This window comes from Hoplias malabaricus, chromosome 15, assembly GCF_029633855.1.
Source record: "Hoplias malabaricus isolate fHopMal1 chromosome 15, fHopMal1.hap1, whole genome shotgun sequence".
NCBI classification, from domain to species: Eukaryota; Metazoa; Chordata; class Actinopteri; order Characiformes; family Erythrinidae; genus Hoplias; species Hoplias malabaricus.
This window is the reverse complement of record NC_089814.1, coordinates 3,799,997-3,823,168: the sequence shown is the minus strand read 5'-3', so window position 1 is coordinate 3,823,168 and position 23,172 is coordinate 3,799,997. Positions and strand designations below refer to the sequence as shown.

Genomic DNA, 23,172 nt, shown 5'->3' with positions numbered 1-23,172 from the left:
TTGCTATGGTATCCCAGGTGGGGTTAGACAGTTGCTATGGTATCCCAGGTGGGGTTAGACAGTTGCTATGGTATCCCGGGTGGGGTTAGACAGTTGCTATGGTATCCCAGGTGTCGCTAGACAGTTGCTATGGTATCCCAGGTGTCGCTAGACAGTTGCTATGGTATCCCAGGTGGGGTTAGACAGTTGCTATGGTATCCCGGGTGGCTGTGACAATGTTGACATGTACTATTAAGATTTATGCGTTGACAGGGATGTGAAAACACAGCTATAATGGTGATAAATGTAAAGAGTAATGTGAAAGGAAGAGCCTCACTATTTCAAATGATTGTAATGGTATCCAGGTGGTTGCCAAGGAAGTTACCTTAGCAACAGCCTTAGCAACCACCTGGATACCATTACAATAAAGTAGTTGCTATGACATTTCAAGGGAATCTCTTAAGGTGTCCATTGTGGTCACTAGGGCGGTTGCTATGGTATTCCAGGTGTTGGCTAAGGTCATGCGTATGGTTGAGTGACAGTGGTGGATGTGTTTCACTGTGACCTAAGATGACCTCATTCATTCCTATGGGAATGTGGAAACTGTACAGATCACACAACTCTGCACCGGCTTTCATCGCACAATCATAAATAACACGCTACTCTAATTGCAGTTAATATTTATAACTGGGTCTTAGTTATTTACCATTTGACCAACTGTAAGCAAAATTTGTATTTAACGCAATAACACAAGCATTTTTCCCATTTGTTTATTTGAATTAAGCACAGAAACAAAATATACAGGAGGCAGCATTAAAAGGGAAAGCTCTTTAAAGCACGATACTCTTTTATTTACAAATTGCTAATCGTCCGGTATGTAACATATCCACAATTTTCCGTCGGATAAATATGTACACTTTCATTTCCTCCATTACTTTCTGGCACTCTGCGATTTATTCATCGATTTACAAAGTAAATACTGTCGTTCGTTTTAAAATACACCATAATGATTCTGTTCCACATAAAATAGACTTTTATTCATCACCTACGCTCGGTTTATCGGTAAAAAAAGTAGAGAAAGATAAATTATAAAATCCATTGTTGTGTCTCTGATAGAGTCAGGAATGTACAAAACCTAAAAACACATCTCTAATGTTGTAAGGTAAATTTGATCAGAGCTTTTAAGGAAGTTCTCGTTGGTTTGCAGCTTGTTTTAAGGCAGTAACACGTCCCCAACTCTATCCTGAGATTTTCTCCTCGGCCTGCAGACACCTGAGCACGTATAAGATCACCTGGTAGCAGAAAATGTACTGCTCCTAGAGAGGAAAGAGAAGAGCAAACAGTGGGTGTATTATCAGACAGAAAGATCCCGGACACACGCTTTCACTCCTCATTTGGAGTAAAGTTTGTGAACTCTCGTCAAAGTCAGGTTATAAATGTTTTAAATGTTTCACAAGTGTTAAGGTGTTTCTAGGGGGCAGCTGTGGTGTTCAAAGTGGTTGCGAAAATTCTATTAGGCTGTTGCTATGGCATCCCAGGTGGTTGCTAAAGTTGTACTGGGCAGTTCCTATGGTATCACAGGAGTCCCTAGGCAGTTACTATAGAATCCCGGGTGATGCTAGGCCGTTGCTATGGCATCTCAGGTGTTGCTAGGCAGTTGCTATGGTATCTCAGGTGGTTGCTAAAGTTGTACTAGGCAGTTCCTATGGTAGACCAGGTGGCGCTAGGCCATTGCTATGGTATCCCAGGTGTCGCTAGGCATTTGCTATGGTATCCCAGGTGGGGCTAGGCAGTTGCTATGGTATCCTAAGTGGTGCTAGGCCGTTGCTATAGTATCCCAGGTGTCGCTAGGCTGTTGCAATGGCATCCCAGGTGGCGCTCAACAGTTGCTATGGTATCCCAGGTGGGGTTAGACAGTTGCTATGGTATCCCAGGTGGGGTTCAACAATTGCTATGGTATCCCAGGTGGGGTTCAACAATTGCTATGGTATCCCAGGTGGGGATAGACAGTTGCCATGGTATCCCAGGTGGGGTTCGACAATGTTGATATGTACCTTTAAGATTTATGCGTTGACAGGGATGTGAAAACACAGCTATAATGGTGATAAATGTAAAGTGTAATGTGAAAGGAAGAGCCTCACTATTTCAAATGATTGTAGGTAGTTACCTTAGCAACAGCCTTAGCAACCACCTGGATACCATTGCAATCAAGTGGTTGCTGTGGTAGTTGCTATGACATTTCAAGGGAATCTCTTAAGGTGTCCATTGTGGTCGCTAGGGCTGTTGCTATGGTATTTCAGGTGTTGTCTAAGCTCATGCGTATGGTTGAGTGACAGTGGTGGATGTGTTTCACTGTGACCCAAGATGACCTCATTCATTCCTATGGGAATGTGGAAACTGTACAGATCACACAACTCTGCACCGGCTTTCATCGCACAATCAGTGCTCTGATATCTCACCCCACAATCAGAGAGAAAGAACAACAAGAGAGTCGCATACTTACCTCGGTCTGCACCATGCCCTGTCTCTGGAGTCTCATGCTCCTCACTACATCTGAGATGTCGAACTGAAAGACAAAGGAAAATAAAACACTTCTTTAAAGTTCAGGTCGAAATAAAGCGGGGTCTGAGAGGATTAGCCTCGGGAAACTTTAGAGAGTTCATTATCCTCAATCTTAAATCAGCACCAGGCACGACTGGGTATCTTCTGCTCCTGGGCTCCCTTTACTGTTGCAGACTGTAATTCACTTTTACAGCACTGTCCTTAAATCAACTGGAAGGGAGGTGGGGGTTTTCTACCCTCCTCAAGGAGTCACATAGTGCAGTTTCTGCAGTGCTGAGCCCAGAGCAGCAACAACAGAGTGTCTGTTCTCCATGTTGCAGCTCAGTGGAGCATCACAATGATTTTGAAGCTGTCATTTAAAGATGAAATATCACCTACTGTTGCTTTAAGGACAAAATGAAGGGTAGTAATAGTGTGCGTTTAAAGTGTTTTTGTGTAGTGTGTAATTGTGATTCAAAATGTAATCATTCTCCCGCTCTTTGGTCATTTCACAGTGTTTTTATTGCGTCGTGTTAAAAATCACAATCCTCTTTTTACTCAGCAGAAAAGAACCTAAAAATCACGACAACCAGCTGTGAACCAGCTGCGATACTCACATCCACATCCTTCCCGATGAGGCCGAGGACCACGTCTATGCAAATGAGCGTTCCTGACCGGCCAATCCCCGCGCTGCAGTGCGTGATGATGGGCCCTGATTTGTAGATGTGTCTCATGTAGGAGATGAAGGTGAGGAGCTGCTCGGGCTGAGTCGGAGTGCCGTGGTCGGGCCAGCCGGTGTAGTTCAGGTGCGTCACCCTCTGGATGGCGTTCGTCTGCAGGTAAACAGAGAGAATTCAGGCGGTTTGAACAGGGGCAGATTCTCAGAGCAGATCCTAAAGCTGCTCCGATCGGATGCTGAAAAGGTGAAAGTGAAACTGTAGGTGTTCTCTCGGACCTGGACGTCTTTAACCTCGAAGAGGCGGATGATGAAGTTGTCCAGGTGCTGGTCTTTGACGAGAGTGACCTGCAGCCGGTCGTTCACCATCTCGGCGGCGCGAGGCGTGTCCGGCCAGTACCGCTGACATTTAATCTTCCCGCCCTCCACCTCCTGGGTCATCATGGCGATGACGTTGGACTTCTGCTCCCACACCATCTGCCAGAAGTCTCCCAGAGTGGTGGGCAGAGGCCCCTGGCAGGCGATGTACATGAAGCTCTCTTCCTTCACCGTCATCTTGATGAAGTTAGCATTGATGTAGCCTCCGTCTTTACCCAGGAGAACCCGAGTCGTGTCGACTGCAGGAGAACCACAGAAATACATCAGAATTAAAGCAACACTAGGCAGGATCTGTTGGTTTGCACCTGGCCACCACTAGAGTTAGAGTTACAGAGTTGATTGAACTTTATGAATGAATGAAGGAATGAAGGAATCAGCTAAACTCTGATCACTCTGAAAAACAGCAGAGGAACTGGGGGTAAAAGCTACAGATCTCTTCATAAGTGCCTCAGCTTCATGAGAGAACCACTGGGGGCTGAGCCTCTGTCTGTTACGATACACACACACACACAGACACACACAGGCACAGTCACACACAGGCACAGACACAGTCACACACACAGACACACACAGGCACAGACAGTCACACACACAGACACACACAGGCACAGACAGTCACACACACAGACACAGTCACACACAGACACAGTCACACAGTCACACACAGACACAGTCAGACAGTCACACACACACACAGACACAGTCACACACACACACAGACACAGTCACACACACACACAGACACAGTCACACACACACACAGACACAGTCACACACAGACACACACAAAAGTAAACAGAAGAACCGTGTCAGTGACTCACAGGGCACTATGTTCTTGTAGCGGTTCTTCTTCTTGTTCTCCTGAGTCTGACCGATCAAGCAGTCGTCCAGAGGCTGTAAATTCTGCAGATTCTGTAAATACATGAAACATATTTTAGACGTTTGTAGCTGTTAAACAAGACCACTTCAAGATTTAATTCCAATAATTCTGGAGCATTTCTATTGGTTGGTTCGTTATGAAAGTTTCCCCGTGTGAAGGAGGGCAGCTGTGCTCAGTTTGGACTGCGACGATGTGTGACTTTACAATGAAACATTTTAGACACAGACGGGAACTGTGGGCTCACACGGATATATTTCCATTTACAAACTTCTGATGCTGAAAATACAGACACTGGCAGCGATTCACCAACACGACGTTACAGAGAAATGTGTTTATTCCTGAAGAGACACAACGTACTGCAGAAGTCTCAGAGCAGGGGCCAAAGCACAGCTGAAAATGTCCCGCCCTTCTGGTGTACGATAAATACCACATTAAATATCATTTGAATGGTCGTCCAAATCTGAACCGCAGCCATTTCAGACATCACCGTTCATCTGTAATAACTAGAGACGCCCCGATCCGGTCTCAAACATCGACATCGGGCCGATCACAGCGTTATTTTACTGATCTGTACTGAGCTCCATCTTAAGTCCGATCCTTTGTGTCCTCTAGGGGGCGACCTCACACTCCCTCCTCCTCCTCTTGTAGCACACTTTGTAAATGCTGCTGTGATCTGACTCTGCTGGCCACCGTAGCGGACACTTCTGTTCGGCACAAACGCACATTCCCGCGGGGAGTCGGGTTCAGAGCTGGAGCGAGTGCACGTGATTAGACTGTAATCGGACACTAAATGCAGTGCTGTGTTTATCCCGTATTTCTGAGGTGAGACTGTAAACACCACAGTCCCGTCCACGGCGGGTGAATCAGGTCAGTGCTGAAAATATACAACTTATTTTAGCAGCGTGTCTTAAAGAGACTACATTTAATTTCTCCCTCGACACGTCTGTGGTGACAATAAAACTGACTTTTACAATCAGAGTCATTCTGTACACATTACATCACTTCATATGAGATTAACAATAATATTAAATTATTTAGAAGAGCTGTTTGTGAAGACACCTTGTGTTTATTTTGTTATAAAAGAAAAACAAGCAGCAGTTTGTTAATGTGAGAGATTCAGTGTGGAGCAGATACTGGGCTGAGTTTAATAACTATAATGTATTTAAAGTGTGCACTGTGTAACAGTGATATCTAGAAGAACATAAGTATCGGATCGGGACACGGTATCGGCAGGTACTCAATATTAAAAACACGATCCAGACATCACTAGTGTTATTATTCAGAATGTAAACAAAGTATATAAACATATTTCAACCGCTGCTGAAACCCATCCAATACTCCCTCGTCACCCAGTGAACCGGACCGAGCAGGAACCCTCATGAAGTACAGAAGTGAACGCAGCTGTAGGCGTAAGTACCTCAAACTCCTGCAGAGGAACCTTCTGCTCCAGTAATCCCCTCATCATCCGCACCACAGAGTTGAGCTTGTGTCCGGTGTACTGACCGTCAGGAACCACCTTCACCAGCGGCAGAGAGGTCAGCTCGTCCTCCGTGATGATCAGACCGTCTGAGAAACACAAACCGCAACCGCACACATCAACGACACGGAGTCCACTGAGGTACGCCGTTGTACACAGTCACAGGCGACTCGTACAGACGAGTAACACTCACAATCAATCAATCAATCAATATCATATATAACCAATTTGATTAATTAGTAATGATACACTTATTATTATTATTATTATTATTAATTTCTTTGTTACATAAATATTTACCCTGAGTGAATTTTGAGTAAATGTCGTCTATGGGGAGGTCATCACTGCCCCATGTGATCTCATCATCATCCAGCTGCTCTGAGGACGACTGCAGAAAACTGAGAGAGAGACAGAGAGAGACAGAGGGAGACACAGAGAGAGAGAGAGAGAGAGACACACACACACAGAGAGAGAGAGACACAGAGAGAGAGAGAGAGAGAGAGAGAGAGAGAGAGGGAGAGAGAGAGAGACAGAGAGAATTAAACCTGACATGAAGTGGATGTACTCTGGCTCTATTCTGTGATACATTTGTCTGTGAAACATGGGGGTGGTAGGGTCTTAGGGCTCTGTGAACCTTTCCTCTCCACAATCAACAATAAATTTATGGGTTAATTCTTCTTTCTCCACTCGCTGGTTCACGGCGAAGTCGTCAAGAAAATATCAGAAAGTGTTTTAGAGGCGGGGCATTTTGCAGAAAGCCTTTGGTATTTGAAATGATGGCTATGGCACGATGAGCTCTGGGTGTTTGGCTGCTTCTGATCCTATCTATAGGTAGGTTCCTAGTTGTAATGTGTTAATGTTCTAGACTTATGAGAACGCTGGTGATGTAGATCAACATTAGACAGAAACACTTGGCTCTCACCTGGCGTTCTGAGAGTTGTCCACATTCTGCTCCTTCCACGCCGCCCTCCTGGACGTCTGGAGAAACACAGACATCGAATAAAAACCAGCATAAAATCAAATCATAAACTGGGCACACGCAGCTGTAAATAACCTACTCTCAAACTCCCGTGTGGCACGTGTGTGTGTGTGTGTGTGTGTACAACACTGTAACAACCTGAAAAACTGCTTGGTCTGCAGTACATAATGAACCCCCTCCCCAAGTTGTGGCAGAAAGTGCTGTACCTCTGGAGAGTCCTCAGGCAGAGAGGAGCCATCACAGTCGGTGTCTTCAGACACATCAGCGTCCGGTCTCTTGGCCTTCTCCAAAGAACCAGTTTCATAATCTGCAGCATTAAAAACACAGGAAACTTTGACTCTTCAGTGAGCTGCAGCGGTCGGTGTGTGGGACGTATGCATGAACACATTACTGGATTACTCTGAACGGACTGTCCTAGGCTCTATGAGTCACTGTATACCTATAGGAGGAAGAGAAGGTGGAGTTCTGGTCTTGTGGGCCTCCAGAGAACTGCACAGTTTAGTCTTCACTCCACTGTCCTCACTCACATCTGGGAAACAGAGGACAATAATAGTCTCAATATAACCTCAAAACAAAAATTAACCTCAATATAGTCGACATATAATCTTAATTACAATGCTTTTACAGCCTCAATATTATCTCAGGATAATCTCACAATAGTCTCAACACGATCTCAATAAAATATATAAACTCACCACATGCTCAATATAATCTCTATATAATCTCACTTCAAACTCGACAGAATGTCAGTATGATCTAATTATGATCTCAATTCAAACTCAGCAGAATGTCAGTATTATCTCATTATGATCTCAATATAATCTCAATTCAAACTCGACAGAATGTCAGTATGATCTCAATATAATCTCAATTCAAACTTGACAGAATGTCAATATGATCTCGTTATGATCTCAATATAATCTCAATTCAAACTTGACAGAATGTCAATATGATCTCGTTATGATCTCAATATAATCTCAATTCAAACTCGACCAAATGTCAGTATGATCTCATTATGATCTCAATATAATCTCAGTATGTCAATTCAAACTCGACAGAATGTCAGTATGATCTAATTATGATCTCAATATAATCTCAATTCAAACTCAGCAGAATGTCAGCATGATCTCATTATGATCTCAATATAATCTCAATTCAAACTCGACAGAATGTCAGTATGATCTCGTTATGATCTCAATATAATCTCAATTCAAACTTGACAGAATGTCAATATGATCTCGTTATGATCTCAATATAATCTCAATTCAAACTCGACCGAATGTCAGTATGATCTCATTATGATCTCAATATAATCTCAATATGTCAATTCAAACTCGACAGAATGTCAGTATGATCTCGTTATGATCTCAATATAATTTCAGTTCAAACTCGACAGAATGTCAGTATGATCTCGTTATGATCTCAATTCAAACTCGACAGAATGTCAGTATGATCTCAGTATAATCTCACTTCAACCTTGACAGAATGTCAGTATGATCTCAGTATAATCTCAATACAATCATTATTAAAACTCAACAGAATATCAGTATGATCTCCATAGGATCTCTATATAATCTTGACATAATCTCAGTTTAACTTACAAAGTCAGTTTAACTGACTTTAAGTAAGTTTAGTCTTAAATAAGTACAGAATCGTGTGCCTGATACAGGTCAGATATATGACCACTAGGTGTCAGTATGATGGCTGTTTCAATGTGAATAAGCCCCACACTTTACCTGTGTTTCCGTTGCAGGAGCTGGAGTTGAGGGGCAGGAAGCCCAGGTAAGTGCTGGGTGTCTGGTCGGGAGGTCGAGACACTATGATATGAACAAGTCCTTTAGTTTTTCTGATCGCAGTGACCGCTTTCGCATGAGACACACCTGTCATTAGGTCATCATTCACCTGTAATACACACACACACACACATGAGGTCAGTGTTTACCTGTGATTACACATTACCAGAGTCTTTTCAGAGGAGCTGATGACAGGTTACTGGCAGTGAATGTTAAAGACTGTAACACTAATCATGGTCTCTGTTTAAGTCCGGCTCTTCTACAAACAACGGCCAATCAGCTGGCTCCTGTGGCATAATGCCCTTGTCGCAGTGGAGACATGTGGATGTGCAGGAGCCAGGACAGAGAGACAGGCAAAGGGAGAGACCGGCAAAGGGAGAGACCGGCAAAGGGAGAGACCGGCAAAGGGAGAGACCGGCAAAGGGAGAGACCGGCAAAGGGAGAGACAGGCAAAGGGAGAGACAGGCAAAGGGAGAGACAGGCAAAGGGAGAGACAGGCAAAGGGAGAGACAGGCAAAGGGAGAGACAGGCAAAGGGAGAGACAGGCAAAGGGAGAGACAGGCAAAGGGAGAGACAGGCAAAGAGAGAGACAGGCAAAGGGAGAGACAGGCAAAGGGAGAGACAGGCAAAGGGAGAGACAGGCAAAGGGAGAGACCGGCAAAGGGAGAGACCGGCAAAGGGAGAGACAGGCAAAGGGAGAGACCGGCAAAGGGAGAGACCGGCAAAGGGAGAGACCGCAAGGACAGAAAGGTGCAGCTGACTAACTTTGAGCAGGCGATCTCCGACTTGTAGAGTGCCCTCGGTGTGAGCAGCTCCTCCGGGAGTGATGGACTTCACAAAGATCCCTCTCTCTCCACCAATCACAGAGAAGCCCAGTCCCCCTCCTAGAGGCTTAAACAACTGCAGCCTGATCACCTGCTCCTGAACACACACACAGACATTATCCACAGGTGAGTGTGCAAGTGACTGGGTGAGCGTGCGAGTGAGCGAGCGCCTGGGTGAGCGTGCGAGCGACTGGGTGAGTGTGTGAATGAGCGAGCGACTGGGTGAGCGTGTGAATGAGCGAGCGACTGGGTGAGTGTGTGAGTGTGCGAGCGACTGGGTGAGTGTGTGAGTGTGCGAGCAACTGGGTGAGTGTGTGAGTGTGTGCGAATGTGTGAGCGACTGGGTGAGTATGCGAGTGTGCGAGTGCCTGGGTGAGTATGCGAGTGTGCGAACGCCTTGGTGAGCGTGCGAGTGAGTGAGCGCCTGGGTGAGCGAGCGACTGAGTGAGTGTGTGAATGAGCGAGCGTGAGTGTGTGATGCCCTGTGATGTTCCAGGTTGTGCGTTGTGTCCCCTGACTCCTCCACACCTCGACCAGGATGAAATGTTTACATAGACAAAAGGATGAATGAATGAACTGTGGCTCTCACCTCAGGGGGACACACAGCTTCCAGGTCGTGGTGACTGTCCTGAAGAAAACCTGGCGGAGAGAAAAGACGCTTTATTGAAACAAGAAAATTAATCTAAACTTTATTATTATTAATAATGTATGGTTTTTAGTGTCAGAGCAGTAAACTTTATTTAAATATTTGTAATTTAATACTACTAATACTACTATTATTAATAATAGCTACAATAAAAATATTTACTACTTTTCAAATAGGTCGATAAATGAATGCTATATATTTGAAATTTAACAAAAAAGCAATGTATATAATATATATATATATATATATATTTTTTTTTTTAATTATTTATTTAAATCACAGTTCTGTGCAGAAACAAACGCTTGAAGAACCATCTGAATGCCTAAATGTCTCCCTGATCTTCTCTATGATTCAAACATCCAGTAAAATCCAGTCAGAAGGGGAGCTGACCGTTCACACTGGGCGAGGAGTTGTTTTTGTGGCTGATGTTGTTGTTGTTGAGGATGGAGATTCTCTCATTCAAAGGACACACCGGTTTCCCGTCTCTGAAACACACCAGGAGGAGACACACTCCCTGTTACAGCTCTGAACTGCAGCAGAACCCTGACCAGCAGCAGGGCTAATCTGCTCGAGGTAGTGTAATCTGCCCGAGGTAGAGTAATTTGTTCGAGGTAGTATAATATGCCTGAGGTGGTGTAATCTGCCCGTGGTAGAGTAATCTGCCTGAGGTGGTGTAATCTGCCCGTGGTAGAGTAATCTACCTGAGGTGGTGTAATCTGCCCGAGGTAGAGTAATCTGTTCGAGGTAGTATAATATGCCTGAGGTGGTGTAATCTGCCCGTGGTAGAGTAATCTGCCTGAGGTGGTGTAATCTGCCCGAGGTAGAGTAATCTGTTCAAGGTAGTATAATATGCCTGAGGTGGTGTAATCTGCCCGTGGTAGAGTAATCTGCCTGAGGTGGTGTAATCTGCCCGTGGTAGAGTAATCTACCTGAGGTGGTGTAATCTGCCCATGGTAGAGTAATCTACCTGATGTGGTGTAATCTGCCTGAGGTGGTGCAATCTGCTCGAAGTGGTACAATCTGCCCGAGGTGGTGTAATCTGCTCCTGGTAGAGTAATCGGCCCGAGGTGGTGTAATCGGCCCGAGGTGGTGTAATCTGCCCGAGGTGGTGTAATCTGCCCGAGGTGGTGTAATCTGCCCGAGGTAGAGTAATCTGTTCAAGGTGGTGTAATCTGCCTGTGATAGAGTAATCTGCCTGAGGTCGTGTAATCTGCCCGTGGTAGAATAATCTGCCTGAGGTGGTGTAATCTGTCCGTGGTAGAGTAATCTGCCCAAGACAAAGTAATATGCCTGAGGTTGTGTAATCTGCCCGAGGTAGTGTAATCTGCCCGAGGTGGTGTAATCTGCCCAAGGTGGTGTAATCTGCCCAAGGTGGTGTAATCTGCCTGAGGTGGTGTAATCTGCCTGAGGTGGTGTAATCTGCCCAAGATAGAGTAATATGCCTGAAGTTGTGTAATATGCCTGAAGTTGTGTAATCTGCCCGAGGTGGTGTAATCTGCCCGAGGTGGTGTAATCTGCCCGAGGTGGTGTAATCTGCTCCTGGTAGAGTAATCGGCCCGAGGTTGTGTAATCTGCCCAAGGTGGTGTAATATGTCTGAGGTGGTGTAATCTGCCCGATGTTGTGTAATCTGCCCGAGGTGGTGTAATCTGCCCGATGTTGTGTAATCTGCCCGAGGTGGTGTAATCTGCCCGAGGTGGTGTAATATGTCTGAGGCGGTGTAATCTGCCCAAGATAGAGTAATATGCCTGAAGTTGTGTAATATGCCTGAAGTTGTGTAATCTGCCCGAGGTGGTGTAATCTGCTCCTGGTAGAGTAATCGGCCCGAGGTTGTGTAATCTGCCCAAGGTGGTGTAATATGTCTGAGGTGGTGTAATCTGCCCAAGATAGAGTAATATGCCTGAGGTGGTGTAATATGCCTGAAGTTGTGTAATCTGCCCGAGATGGTGTAATCTGCCCGATGTTGTGTAATCTGCCCGAGGTTGTGTAATCTGCCCGAGGTTGTGTAATCTGCCCGAGGTAGAGTAATCTGCCCGAGGTAGAGTAATCTGTTCGAGGTGGTGTAATCTGCCTGTGATAGAGTAATCAGCCTGAGGTGGTGTAATCTGCCCGTGGTAGAGTAATCTGCCTGAGGTGGTGTAATCTGTCCGTGGTAGAGTAATCTGCCCGAGGTGGTGTAATCTGTCCGTGGTAGAGTAATCTGCCCGAGGTGGTGTAATCTGTCCGTGGTAGAGTAATCTGCCCGAGGTGGTGTAATCTGTCCGTGGTAGAGTAATCTGCCCGAGGTGGTGTAATCTGTCCGTGGTAGAGTAATCTGCCCGAGGTAGTGTAATCTGTCCAAGATAAAGTAATATGCCTGAGGTTGTGTAATATGTTTGAGGTGGTGTAATCTGCCCAAGATAGAGTAATATGCCTGAGGTGGTGTAATATGCCTGAAGTTGTGTAATATGCCCGAGGTAGAGTAATCTGTTCAAGGTGGTGTAATCTGCCTGTGATAGAGTAATCTGCCTGAGGTGGTGTAATCTGCCCGTGGTAGAGTAATCTGTCCGTGGTAGAGTAATCTGCCTGAGGTAGTGTAATCTGCCCAAGATAAAGTAATATGCCTGAGGTTGTGTAATCTGCCCAAGGTGGTGTAATATGTCTGAGGTGGTGTAATCTGCCCAAGATAGAGTAATATGCCTGAGGTGGTGTAATATGCCTGAAGTTGTGTAATCTGCCCGAGGTGGTGTAATATGTCTGAGGCGGTGTAATCTGCCCAAGATAGAGTAATATGCCTGAAGTTGTGTAATATGCCTGAAGTTGTGTAATCTGCCCGAGGTGGTGTAATCTGCTCCTGGTAGAGTAATCGGCCCGAGGTTGTGTAATCTGCCCAAGGTGGTGTAATATGTCTGAGGTGGTGTAATCTGCCCAAGATAGAGTAATATGCCTGAGGTGGTGTAATATGCCTGAAGTTGTGTAATCTGCCCGAGATGGTGTAATCTGCCCGATGTTGTGTAATATGCCCGAGGTTGTGTAATCTGCCCGAGGTTGTGTAATCTGCCCGAGGTAGAGTAATCTGTTCGAGGTGGTGTAATCTGCCTGTGATAGAGTAATCAGCCTGAGGTGGTGTAATCTGCCCGTGGTAGAGTAATCTGCCTGAGGTGGTGTAATCTGTCCGTGGTAGAGTAATCTGACCGAGGTGGTGTAATCTGTCCGTGGTAGAGTAATCTGCCCGAGGTGGTGTAATCTGTCCGTGGTAGAGTAATCTGCCCGAGGTAGTGTAATCTGTCCAAGATAAAGTAATATGCCTGAGGTTGTGTAATCTGCCCAAGGTGGTGTAATCTGCCCAAGGTGGTGTAATCTGCCCAAGGTGGTGTAATCTGCCCAAGGTGGTGTAATATGTTTGAGGTGGTGTAATCTGCCCAAGATAGAGTAATATGCCTGAGGTGGTGTAATATGCCTGAAGTTGTGTAATATGCCCGAGGTAGAGTAATCTGTTCAAGGTGGTGTAATCTGCCTGTGATAGAGTAATCTGCCTGAGGTGGTGTAATCTGTCCGTGGTAGAGTAATCTGCCCGAGGTAGTGTAATCTGCCCAAGATAAAGTAATATGCCTGAGGTTGTGTAATCTGCCCAAGGTGGTGTAATATGTCTGAGGTGGTGTAATCTGCCCAAGATAGAGTAATATGCCTGAGGTGGTGTAATATGCCTGAAGTTGTGTAATCTGCCCGAGGTTGTGTAATCTGCCCAAGATGGTGTAATCTGCCCAAGATGGTGTAATCTGGCCGATGTTGTGTAATATGCCCGAGGTTGTGTAATCTGCCCGAGGTAGAGTAATCTGTTCAAGATGGTGTAATCTGCCCGTGGTAGAGTAATCTGCCCGAGGTAGTGTAATCTGTCCAAGATAAAGTAATATGCCTGAGGTTGTGTAATCTGCCCAAGGTGGTGTAATATGTTTGAGGTGGTGTAATCTGCCCAAGATAGAGTAATATGCCTGAGGTGGTGTAATATGCCTGAAGTTGTGTAATATGCCCGAGGTAGAGTAATCTGTTCAAGGTGGTGTAATCTGCCTGTGATAGAGTAATCTGCCTGAGGTGGTGTAATCTGTCCGTGGTAGAGTAATCTGCCCGAGGTAGTGTAATCTGCCCAAGATAAAGTAATATGCCCAAGGTTGTGTAATCTGCCCAAGGTTGTGTAATCTGCCCAAGGTGGTGTAATCTGCCCGAGGTGGTGTAATATGCCTGAAGTTGTGTAATCTGCCCGAGGTTGTGTAATCTGCCCGAGGTTGTGTAATCTGCTCGAGATGGTGTAATCTGCTCGAGGTGGTGTAATATGCCCGAGGTGGTGTAATCTGCCCGAGGTGGTGTAATATGCCCGAGGTGGTGCAATCTGCCCGAGGTGGTGTAACATGCCTGAGGTTGTGTAATCTGCCCGAGGTGGTGTAACATGCCTGAGGTTGTGTAATCTGCCCAAGGTAGTGTAATCTATCTAATGTGATGTATTGTGGATGATGAGCGCCCCCTGCTGACCTGGTTGCCTTGAGTGTGACCTCAGGGAGGGACAGCTCCAGCAGCCTGCTGCTCTCGCTGAGGCTCAGGTCCTGGGTTGGAGCTCCATTGATGTAGTGGATGAGGTCCAGTTGTCTGAGGCTCCTCTCTGAGGCAGCAGCAGAGCCAGGAACCACATCCTTCACGTACAGTACTCCAACATCACTGTCCCGACCCCCGGCCAGCTCCAGACCTGAGAGAGAGAGAGAGACACACACACACACACACACACACCTTGTAGCTGTAGAACACTCACTGATATAAAGGCAATAATCTAAAATCAATGAAGTTCAAATGCCATATGAATGTATTTACCCAGGGGGCCGCTGGGACTGTGTAAGGTGATGTCAGGAAGCAGATGGGCTTCTATGGGAGGTTTTGGGGTCTCTAAAACCCGCCCCACCACCAGGTCCACAACTCTGGGGGCAGCACGGACCAGATTTACCACCTCCGTGTGACTCATACCAGACACGTCTGTGTTGTTGACCTGTAGAGAGAGGTGGACACACAATTATTCACTCAGCAACTCACACAACAGACCCAACAAAGTACCAGCCTCGGAGAGGGAGGGGCACCAGCTTCCTCCAAGCCTCACAAACTGTTTCTGTGAGAAGAAGAAATGACAGTGGCACCAGACAATATTTAACACAATCTTATTGTTTGAATCGAGGGAAATATAGCGTGTTTACCATGATCATACGGTCCCCAGGCCTCAGTCGGCCGTCTCCTTTAGCTGGGTCCAGGATGATGTCGTGGATGTAACAGTTTTGATCGTTTCCTTTCGTCAGGGTGAACCCCAAGCTTCCTTTATCGGACTTCACCAGAGAAACGTTCAGCTCCACCTCCTACAACAAAACAATCCATCAAACATTAACAAGAGTAAAACCAACCACTGAAACCCATGTCTCCTGGGTGTCAAAGTTACAAGCCTATTTCCAAACGAGTTGGGATGCTGTGTAAATGTAAAGAAGAAGAGTCCGGGTGCTGAACTCTGCCTGCAGTCCACACCTTTCACCAACAGAAAACCTTTGGTGCGTCATGAAACTAAAAACCCAGCTAAGACCCAGGACTGTTAATGAGATGGGTTCCTACATCAGACAAGAATGGGACAACAAAACCTCCAAGCAACTGGTCTCCGCACTTCCCTGATGTTCACAGATGGCTGTTAACGGAAGAGCGGATGCTACACTGTGACAGAGTTGGACCTGTCTCAGCTTTTTTGGAATGAGGGTTGTACATTAGTCGAATTTCATCATCATTGTTTGAAGGTCTCAGTCCTCCCCCCCTGAAGACAGCTACAAACTTAGTGAGTCCACTGAAGCGAACCGGATAAACCCTTAAATCTGCTGTAAAGCAGACTATGATCCGAATGTGAGTTATTTGTATATTTTAATAATATAAAATTAAAGTCAAAATATGGAGGGAGGGATGGAGGGATGAACAGTCTGACGGATAGATGGACTGATATATGGATGGATGATTGGATGTACGGACAGACGGACGGACTGAAGGATGTATGGACTGATTGACGGATGTACGGACTGATGGACAGGCGGATGTATGGAAGGACTGATGGATGTATGGATGGACGGACTGATGGACAGACGGATGGACGGACTGTGAGAGGCTGGGTCCTCTCAGTCTTACCGGCAGGTAGTCTTCCAGTTCTGGGCTCTGTTCTGGAACCGTGATATTGAGGGGGGTGGGAAGTGGTGGGGGCAGAGGGTCCGGACTCGGGTTTAATCTCGGCCCGACAGACGACTTCAGCTCAGAGAGAAGAGGAGACAAGGAGAGGGCTCTGGACGAGGACAGAGTAGAGAGAAGAGAGATACATTTTAAAGTTAAAACAACCCAGGGTTTAAAGGAGTGAGAAAAGACACATTCCAAAAACCTGAAACCTGTCTCTGTCCTCCTGTCTGTTTGTCTCTCTCTGTTTGTCTCAGTCTGGTTGTCTTGTCTTGTGTTGTCAGTCTGGCTGTCTGTCTTTCAGTGTATCTCTCAGTCTATCCAGTATCTCTCTGTGTGTCAGTCTACCTGTCTGTCTACCCATCAGTCTACGAGGCTTTCTCTCAGTGTATATCAATCTGCCAATATAACCTTCTGCCTCTCTATCTGTCAGTCCGTGTATCCATCTCTCTCTCCCTCTCTCTCTCTCTAGTTAAAGACTGAAGTACAGACTGACCTCTTGCCGATGTCCGTTCTGTTGGCGGACTGGACGGGGGGATAATAAGCCGAGTGCACAGACTCGTCCACGGTCTGGTACGATTCCAGTCTGGAGCTGGGCGTTTGGAAAAGACTCTGATCCCAGTTTGGACCTTCCTTCTCCAGAGCTGAGGGGCTGAAGGCCTTCTCCACCTCCTCGTCGTCCTCCTCCTCCGTACTGTCGCTGTAGCTGTCTCTGCGGCTGGGAGACTTCATCATCAGCCTCTCCAGCATCTGCTCCACCGTACCCAGGTGCCGCTCGGACGGTGGGAGACTGGGAGGTGGAGGAGGAGGAGGAGAAGCAGCTTGAGGGACTGTCTTTGGCTTCGGAGGAGGTTCTTTACGAGGAGAGGCCACGGGAGTCTGAGGAAAACGGATACCTTCATTAGCACAAATATGCTGCTGTGCTAAGCTAAATACGATACACAGCACAGTCAGTGATTACCAAGTTATCACAAGGATCAAACCCCACAGCAGTGTTCTCCCCCTGTGTAAACAGCCCTGTTCAGAACGCCCGCTTTCAGCACCTGTTCCTTTAAATGATAATGAGCCGCTCGCTGTTCACCCCGACCCCGAGCGCACAGCAGTGAGGAGCGAGGAGCAGAAGCTCTGGTTTTTAGCCGTTTTCACTCTGTTCTCTTTCTTCTCCGTTTTTACTCAGTGCTCTTATTTCTCCGCGCTCGTTGTGTCTGTTTTGCTGAGTTTAACCTCGTCTTTGTGCTCTCACATAAACACGGGTCCAGCGCTGTGATTGGACAGACTCAGACGAGGAGGCGGGGCTCGTTTGATCTTGTATATTCAGACTTAGGCAGCAAACAGAAAATTGAGTGGGGGGTCTTGTTTCACACTGTGTGGGTTGGTGGGCTCCAGATTCACACATTAATGTGAACATGCAGCAAACAAGAGACTTTTTTTTGTAACATGCCCCCTGTACGTATTGTTTCGGCACATGATAAAGTTACTACACACGTCTGAGTAGTATCTGAGCTGTGAAATTTTCCTGAGAGTTCTGTTTTGAGTTTTAAAGTCGTTCTCCATTCAAAGTGACAGAGTTCTGGTCTTGTTTGAGTGAAAATACCTGCACAGAGACATTGCCGAGATGATTTCCTATAAGGCCTTTGTCTGTTTGAGGCTTTAAAGGAATCAGTCTATATAAACGTTAACACTGCGTATGTAAATAGGTCATTTCTCAGGTTTACCTGGCCAGATGAATCCATCGAGGATAGAACACCTGCTTCTGGTCTGCACAGCTGCAGGATCACCTCCTGACCCGTCCCTCGCAAAGCTGAGATCACCTCCTAAAAACACAGACGGGATTCTCTTAACGTCTTAAACTGTGACTGTCAATGGACTGAACCATTTGGAGCGTTCCCAACACCTCTGCTTTTCTGAACACTAGGACTAGTCCAGACTGGGGCTGAATCCTAGCACTTTCACCTCCCCCCTCAGTTTTGCCTAGGGGTGGGTGGGGGGTCTCGGCTCATGGTGGAACAGAAGGGGTAAGGGTAAAGTGTTAGGGCGATATGACCCTTCAAATTTATCTGAGTATCATTTTGTTGCAGAATGAGAATCTGAGCTGAGCTCCATGTCACAGAAGAGTGAGGAGAGGGGGGTAATCTCTGATTGTGGAACTCTTCTGAAGGAGAATGAGGCTCTAAATGTAACTAAAGTCCAGCAGCTCCTCTGATATCACTGCAGACTGGTGCAGAGCTGCTACAGAGCGGCGCTAGTCGCCTGGGAATGAAGCGCTGCTCTGTTTTATTTGTGTTCTGATGAAGTATCAGGGTCTTGAAGAGTCGTAGGGGGAGATTTTAAACACTACGCCCTGTAACTCAGCTCCAAGGAGCGAGAGGACACTCAGGAACAAGGGGTAGAGGTAAAAATAAGAAATCTATCAATCACTTACTCACTCAGTCTTTACTTTTACTCAGTAACACATTGAGAGTAACCCCTCATTTTCAGTGCAGCCACGCATTTAAATAAATACCACATAAACACCACCAAATTAAAAAGACTTTAAAGGATTGTAAAAAGTAATAAAAACAGGTGTAAAATACAGATTAAATGAAATAAAGGTAAGATCAATCAAAATAAAGAGGATTAATAAAAGGTGAACTCAGTTAAAACGCAGTCTGTCTGAGGCACGGCTAGCGGCTAACGTTTTAAAATGTTCACGTGTCACCAGCGAGAGTCCTGCAGTCAACTCCACTGGAGATAAAACCCCTCGGTCCCTGACACTGGTCACCGCCGCTAGTCCGAGAACTAAAGAAGGAAAACAAGAAACTACAAGAAACAAAAGCAATTGGATTCAACCTCTTCCTGAAGATGAGACGAATGGATCTCTGAACGAGACCGAGGAGGTCTCCAAGAACCGGTCAGAGCAGCTCCCACAACAACACACACTCAGTGTAAATCAACACATTAGTGTTTACAAAGTCAGGCAGGAGCCCTTATCCTGAGCGGCGTGGGAAAACCAAGCCAAAGTAAAGGTAAATATCATCGTCGTCCGATTAAAAACAAGCATCTCCATCTTTGTCCATTCTTAACGTACTACATCATTTGAACATAACCGAAGGCCCCTGCCGCCAAATACATTTTAATTTCTTTTTATTTTTTGGCAGAAATGGGCTTCCAGGAAAAACAGCAGCTGTCCTTCAGCCCATTTAATGAATGGACCAATAGAAACGCTCCAAAATGATGAAGGAGGAGGTGGAGAAGGCCTTCAATCTTTTTACACTGACTTCCATTAACAGTTAAGAAGGTTTTTCCCTCCTCCTGTAAACCTACTGTTTTGGGAGATACATGTTTGTAATCGGACAGTGACGCCGTGTTCCTCGGGGGTAATTAGGGGCAGTACACGCCGGGGTAACTCTGACATCACCAACTGATGCTTCATGGTGCATGTAACGTACGTGCTGCGAGAGCCCTTTGAGCGGCGTCTGGTTCACCCTCAGGATGACGTCCCCGACTTGGATGAGGCCGCTCTCGGCGGCCGGCTGCCCTGGGAACAGCTTCTTGACCCGGACCATGCTGGAGCCGTGCGGTTCCTCGGGAACGTTCTCCTCTCGACTGAAACTGAACCCGAGGCCTGAGGAGTTCTTCAGCAGACTCACCTCAAACATGTTCTCTGCACAACAGCGAAAACACACACACACACACACACAGTGATGCTCTCAGAACCATGACAGGAGTCTCATCAAACACGGTTCCGCAGATCCGCACTGACCTGGGGTGACGAAGCTGTATTCCTGCTGGGGTTTATTCGCCGCTCTGGGCTCCTCTGGAGGAGCTGCAGGTTTGGGGTCTTTGAGGCTGGAGGTGCCCTGAGGTGTCAGAGGGGCGTGGACACTGTCTGTAGGTAAGTACCCTCGCTCCAGCAACAAGTGCACCAGCTACACGAGAAACACACACACCATTAACAAGGGTTTAACGCATCAGTAAAAACTACAGCACTGCTACTGAAAACTAGGAGCCTGTTTACAACGAAAACAATAAACACGTCATCATCAAACAGAAAGAGAGAGGAAACGCCTGCATCTCCCGCAGGTAAATGTCCCCTGAATGTTTCAGGAATAAAGCCAGATTTTTAGTGACAACATTTAAAAAATAAAGTCTCGATCAGCGACAGACTGCTGTTAACATCACAGCACTGAGAGAGTGTTATTCACAGGAAAGAACTGCAGAAGGGTCACGGCTGAAGAGAAGAACGTTTCCTGACCTGTCCCGTGTCCCTCAGAGTGTCCACAGCTTGCTTATGAGTGGCTCCCTCCAGGCTCTTCCCATTCACAGCCACCACACGGTCTCCTGATGAACACACACGCACACACACACACACACACACGGATCAATACACCGCTACACAAGCAGTCATTCCTGAGCATTCCTGGAACGCATCTGACTTCCTAATAAGGTAAAATACAGTATCCTCTTCTCTAAACCCTCACTGGAGCTGGACACAGCCCACTCTCCACACACTTTTAACTCCATCGCCTCCTCGAAGTAAAAGAATCGAGTGCCCATTGCTTTAACCCCTAAGAGCCCACGGTGCCCTGTGGGTCACAAACGCTTTCTAAGGTCTGGGAAGTTCCTTCCAGTGCTTCACGCGACGGTGTGTGAGTTTGTGTTGGTGTGAGCTCATTTACAGGAGGACGGAGTGCTCTGTGAGAACAGAGAGCACAGAAACACTCATCTGACAGAATACGCCAAGAAACCCGGGGGGGAACAGTGTTCCAGTTGGTGTCCTTGGTCTGTTTGATATTTCTCATGGTTTGCCTCGATGGTGAACTGAGTCTGGGCTCTAATGGTGACCTTCTGTCAGTAATTTGTAGGTAGTTGGACCAGAGAAGGGCCCCGTTTGGGCCTTGGTTCTCCCCTGACACTGTCGCCCCTGGCCTTTGTCTTCACTGGACTTCTGCCGTGTACAAGGACATAAAGAAGAGAGAAAGTGTCTAAGGTTCAGATCCATTTCTTTATCCAGTGAGTGCTGCCGTTCTGTCTCCGAATCGACAGATAAACCACGCCCAGCCCCGGCTCTCTCCGCCTGATCCGCCTCCCGAATTATATCAACTTTTACAGCAGCTGCACGTTTGAAAGTAAACCGAGTCGACTGACTCTCTCTCCCCCTCTCTCCCTCCCCCCCTCTCTCTCCCGCCCGCCCCCCCCCTCCCTCCCCCTCTCTTCCTCCCCCCCCCCCCCCTCCCTCCCTCCCCCCCTCTCTCTTCCTCCCCCCCCCTCCCTCTCTCCCTCTCCCTCTCTCCATCCCCCTCTCCCTCTCCCCCTCTCTTCCTCCCCCTCCCTCCCTCTCTCCCTCCATCCCTCTCTCCCTCTCCCTCTCTCCATCCCCCTCTCCCTCTCCCCCTCTCTTCCTCCCCCTCCCTCCCTCTCTCCCTCCATCCCTCTCTCCCTCCCCCCATCCCTCTCTCCCTCCCCCTCCCTCCCTCTCTCCATCCCTCGCTCCCTCCCTCCCCCCATCCCTCTCTCCCTCCCCCTCCCTCCCTCTCTCCATCCCTCGCTCCCTCCCTCCCTCCCTCCCTCCCTCTCTCTCTCCATCCCTCTCTGACCGCTTACCCTTCTTGATCCTGCCGTCCAGTTCGGCGGCTCCTTTAGGGAGAACTGCTTTAACGTAGACTCCTCCGTGTCTCACTGTGGTGTTGATCCCTCCCTGAACCGAAGAAAACAAAACTGTTAGGACACGGCTGACCCTGGGAACTGAGGAATATGGGGGGGTTTGAGGGAATGAGGGGGTTCCTTACAGTCTCTTCTCACATAGCTGCATTTTCTTAGCCACGTTACAATGTAGAAGTTATTGACTTTATTTAGATTTTTTTTTTCAAAGCAAACAAAAGAGGTTTTAGGCAAAAGTGGTGTGTTATTAAAACGTCAAAATAAAACACACTTCCTATGAAGGATGCATTCAAACTGCTTTATAAATGCTTTGTAAATAAGGTGTTACGTGGAATATTAACACTTTATAATGCGTTAAAAACATTAGTCTTTAAAAATGTCCATAAATCTTTGTAAACCAGAGCAGCCACAACATTAAGACCACTTCACTCACTGTCCACTCTCTCAGCTCCACTGACCACATTGTTCACATTGTAGTTCTACACTTACAGACTGTAGTCCAGCTGTGGCTCTGCATACTTTGTCACTCCCCTCTCCCCCTGTTCCTCAGCGCTCAGGACCCCCACAGAGCAGGTGTGATGTGGTGGTGGATCATTCTCAGCGCTGCAGTGACACTGACGTGGTGGTGGTGTGTTAGTGTGTGTTGTGCTGGTGTAGAGTGGATCAGACACAGCAGTGCTGCTGGAGTTTTTAAACCCTGTGTCCACTCTCTGTCCACTCTGTGAGACACTCCTCCCTCGTTGGTCCACCTTGTAGATGTAGAGTCAGAGACAGTAGCTCATCTGTCGCTGCACAGTGTGTGTCGCTCGTCCTCTAGTCCTTCATCAGTGACACAGGACGCTGTCGGCTGGATGTTTTTGGTCGGTGGGCTGTTCTCGGTCCAGACACTGAGGGGTTTATAAACTCCAGCAGCACTGCTGTGTCTGATCCACTCTACACCAGCACAACACACACTCACACACCACCACCACGTCAGTGTCACTGCAGCGCTGAGAATGATCCACCACCACATCACACCTGCTCTGTGGGGGTCCTGAGCGCTGAGGAACAGGGGGGAAAGGGGAGTGACAAAGTATGCAGAGCCACAGCTGGACTACAGTCTGTAATACAGCTCCTGTGTGGTCAGTGGAGCTGAGAGAACAGACAGTGAA

At 47.0% G+C, this 23,172-nt stretch overlaps 1 protein-coding gene across 1 annotated transcript; it reads right to left on the bottom strand.

Annotated features, from left to right (window-relative positions):
• Positions 1 to 745: 745 nt before the first annotated feature.
• On the bottom strand, positions 746 to 20,257 carry ptpn13 (protein tyrosine phosphatase non-receptor type 13). The gene is made up of 22 exons (XM_066646556.1): positions 20,124 to 20,257; positions 19,810 to 20,024; positions 18,097 to 18,195; positions 16,878 to 17,260; positions 16,343 to 16,493; positions 15,385 to 15,540; positions 15,011 to 15,182; positions 14,678 to 14,888; positions 10,564 to 10,658; positions 10,117 to 10,166; positions 9,469 to 9,624; positions 8,647 to 8,812; positions 7,350 to 7,439; positions 7,117 to 7,217; positions 6,854 to 6,909; positions 6,232 to 6,329; positions 5,872 to 6,020; positions 4,396 to 4,486; positions 3,476 to 3,813; positions 3,138 to 3,353; positions 2,483 to 2,545; positions 746 to 1,295 (listed from the first exon to the last, which is right to left on the bottom strand). Exons 2-22 carry the CDS (start codon positions 20,017 to 20,019, stop codon positions 1,218 to 1,220), a joined length of 3,129 nt encoding a protein of 1,042 aa, XP_066502653.1. The 5' UTR covers positions 20,020 to 20,024; positions 20,124 to 20,257; the 3' UTR covers positions 746 to 1,217.
• Between the last annotated feature and the right edge of the window lie 2,915 nt (positions 20,258 to 23,172).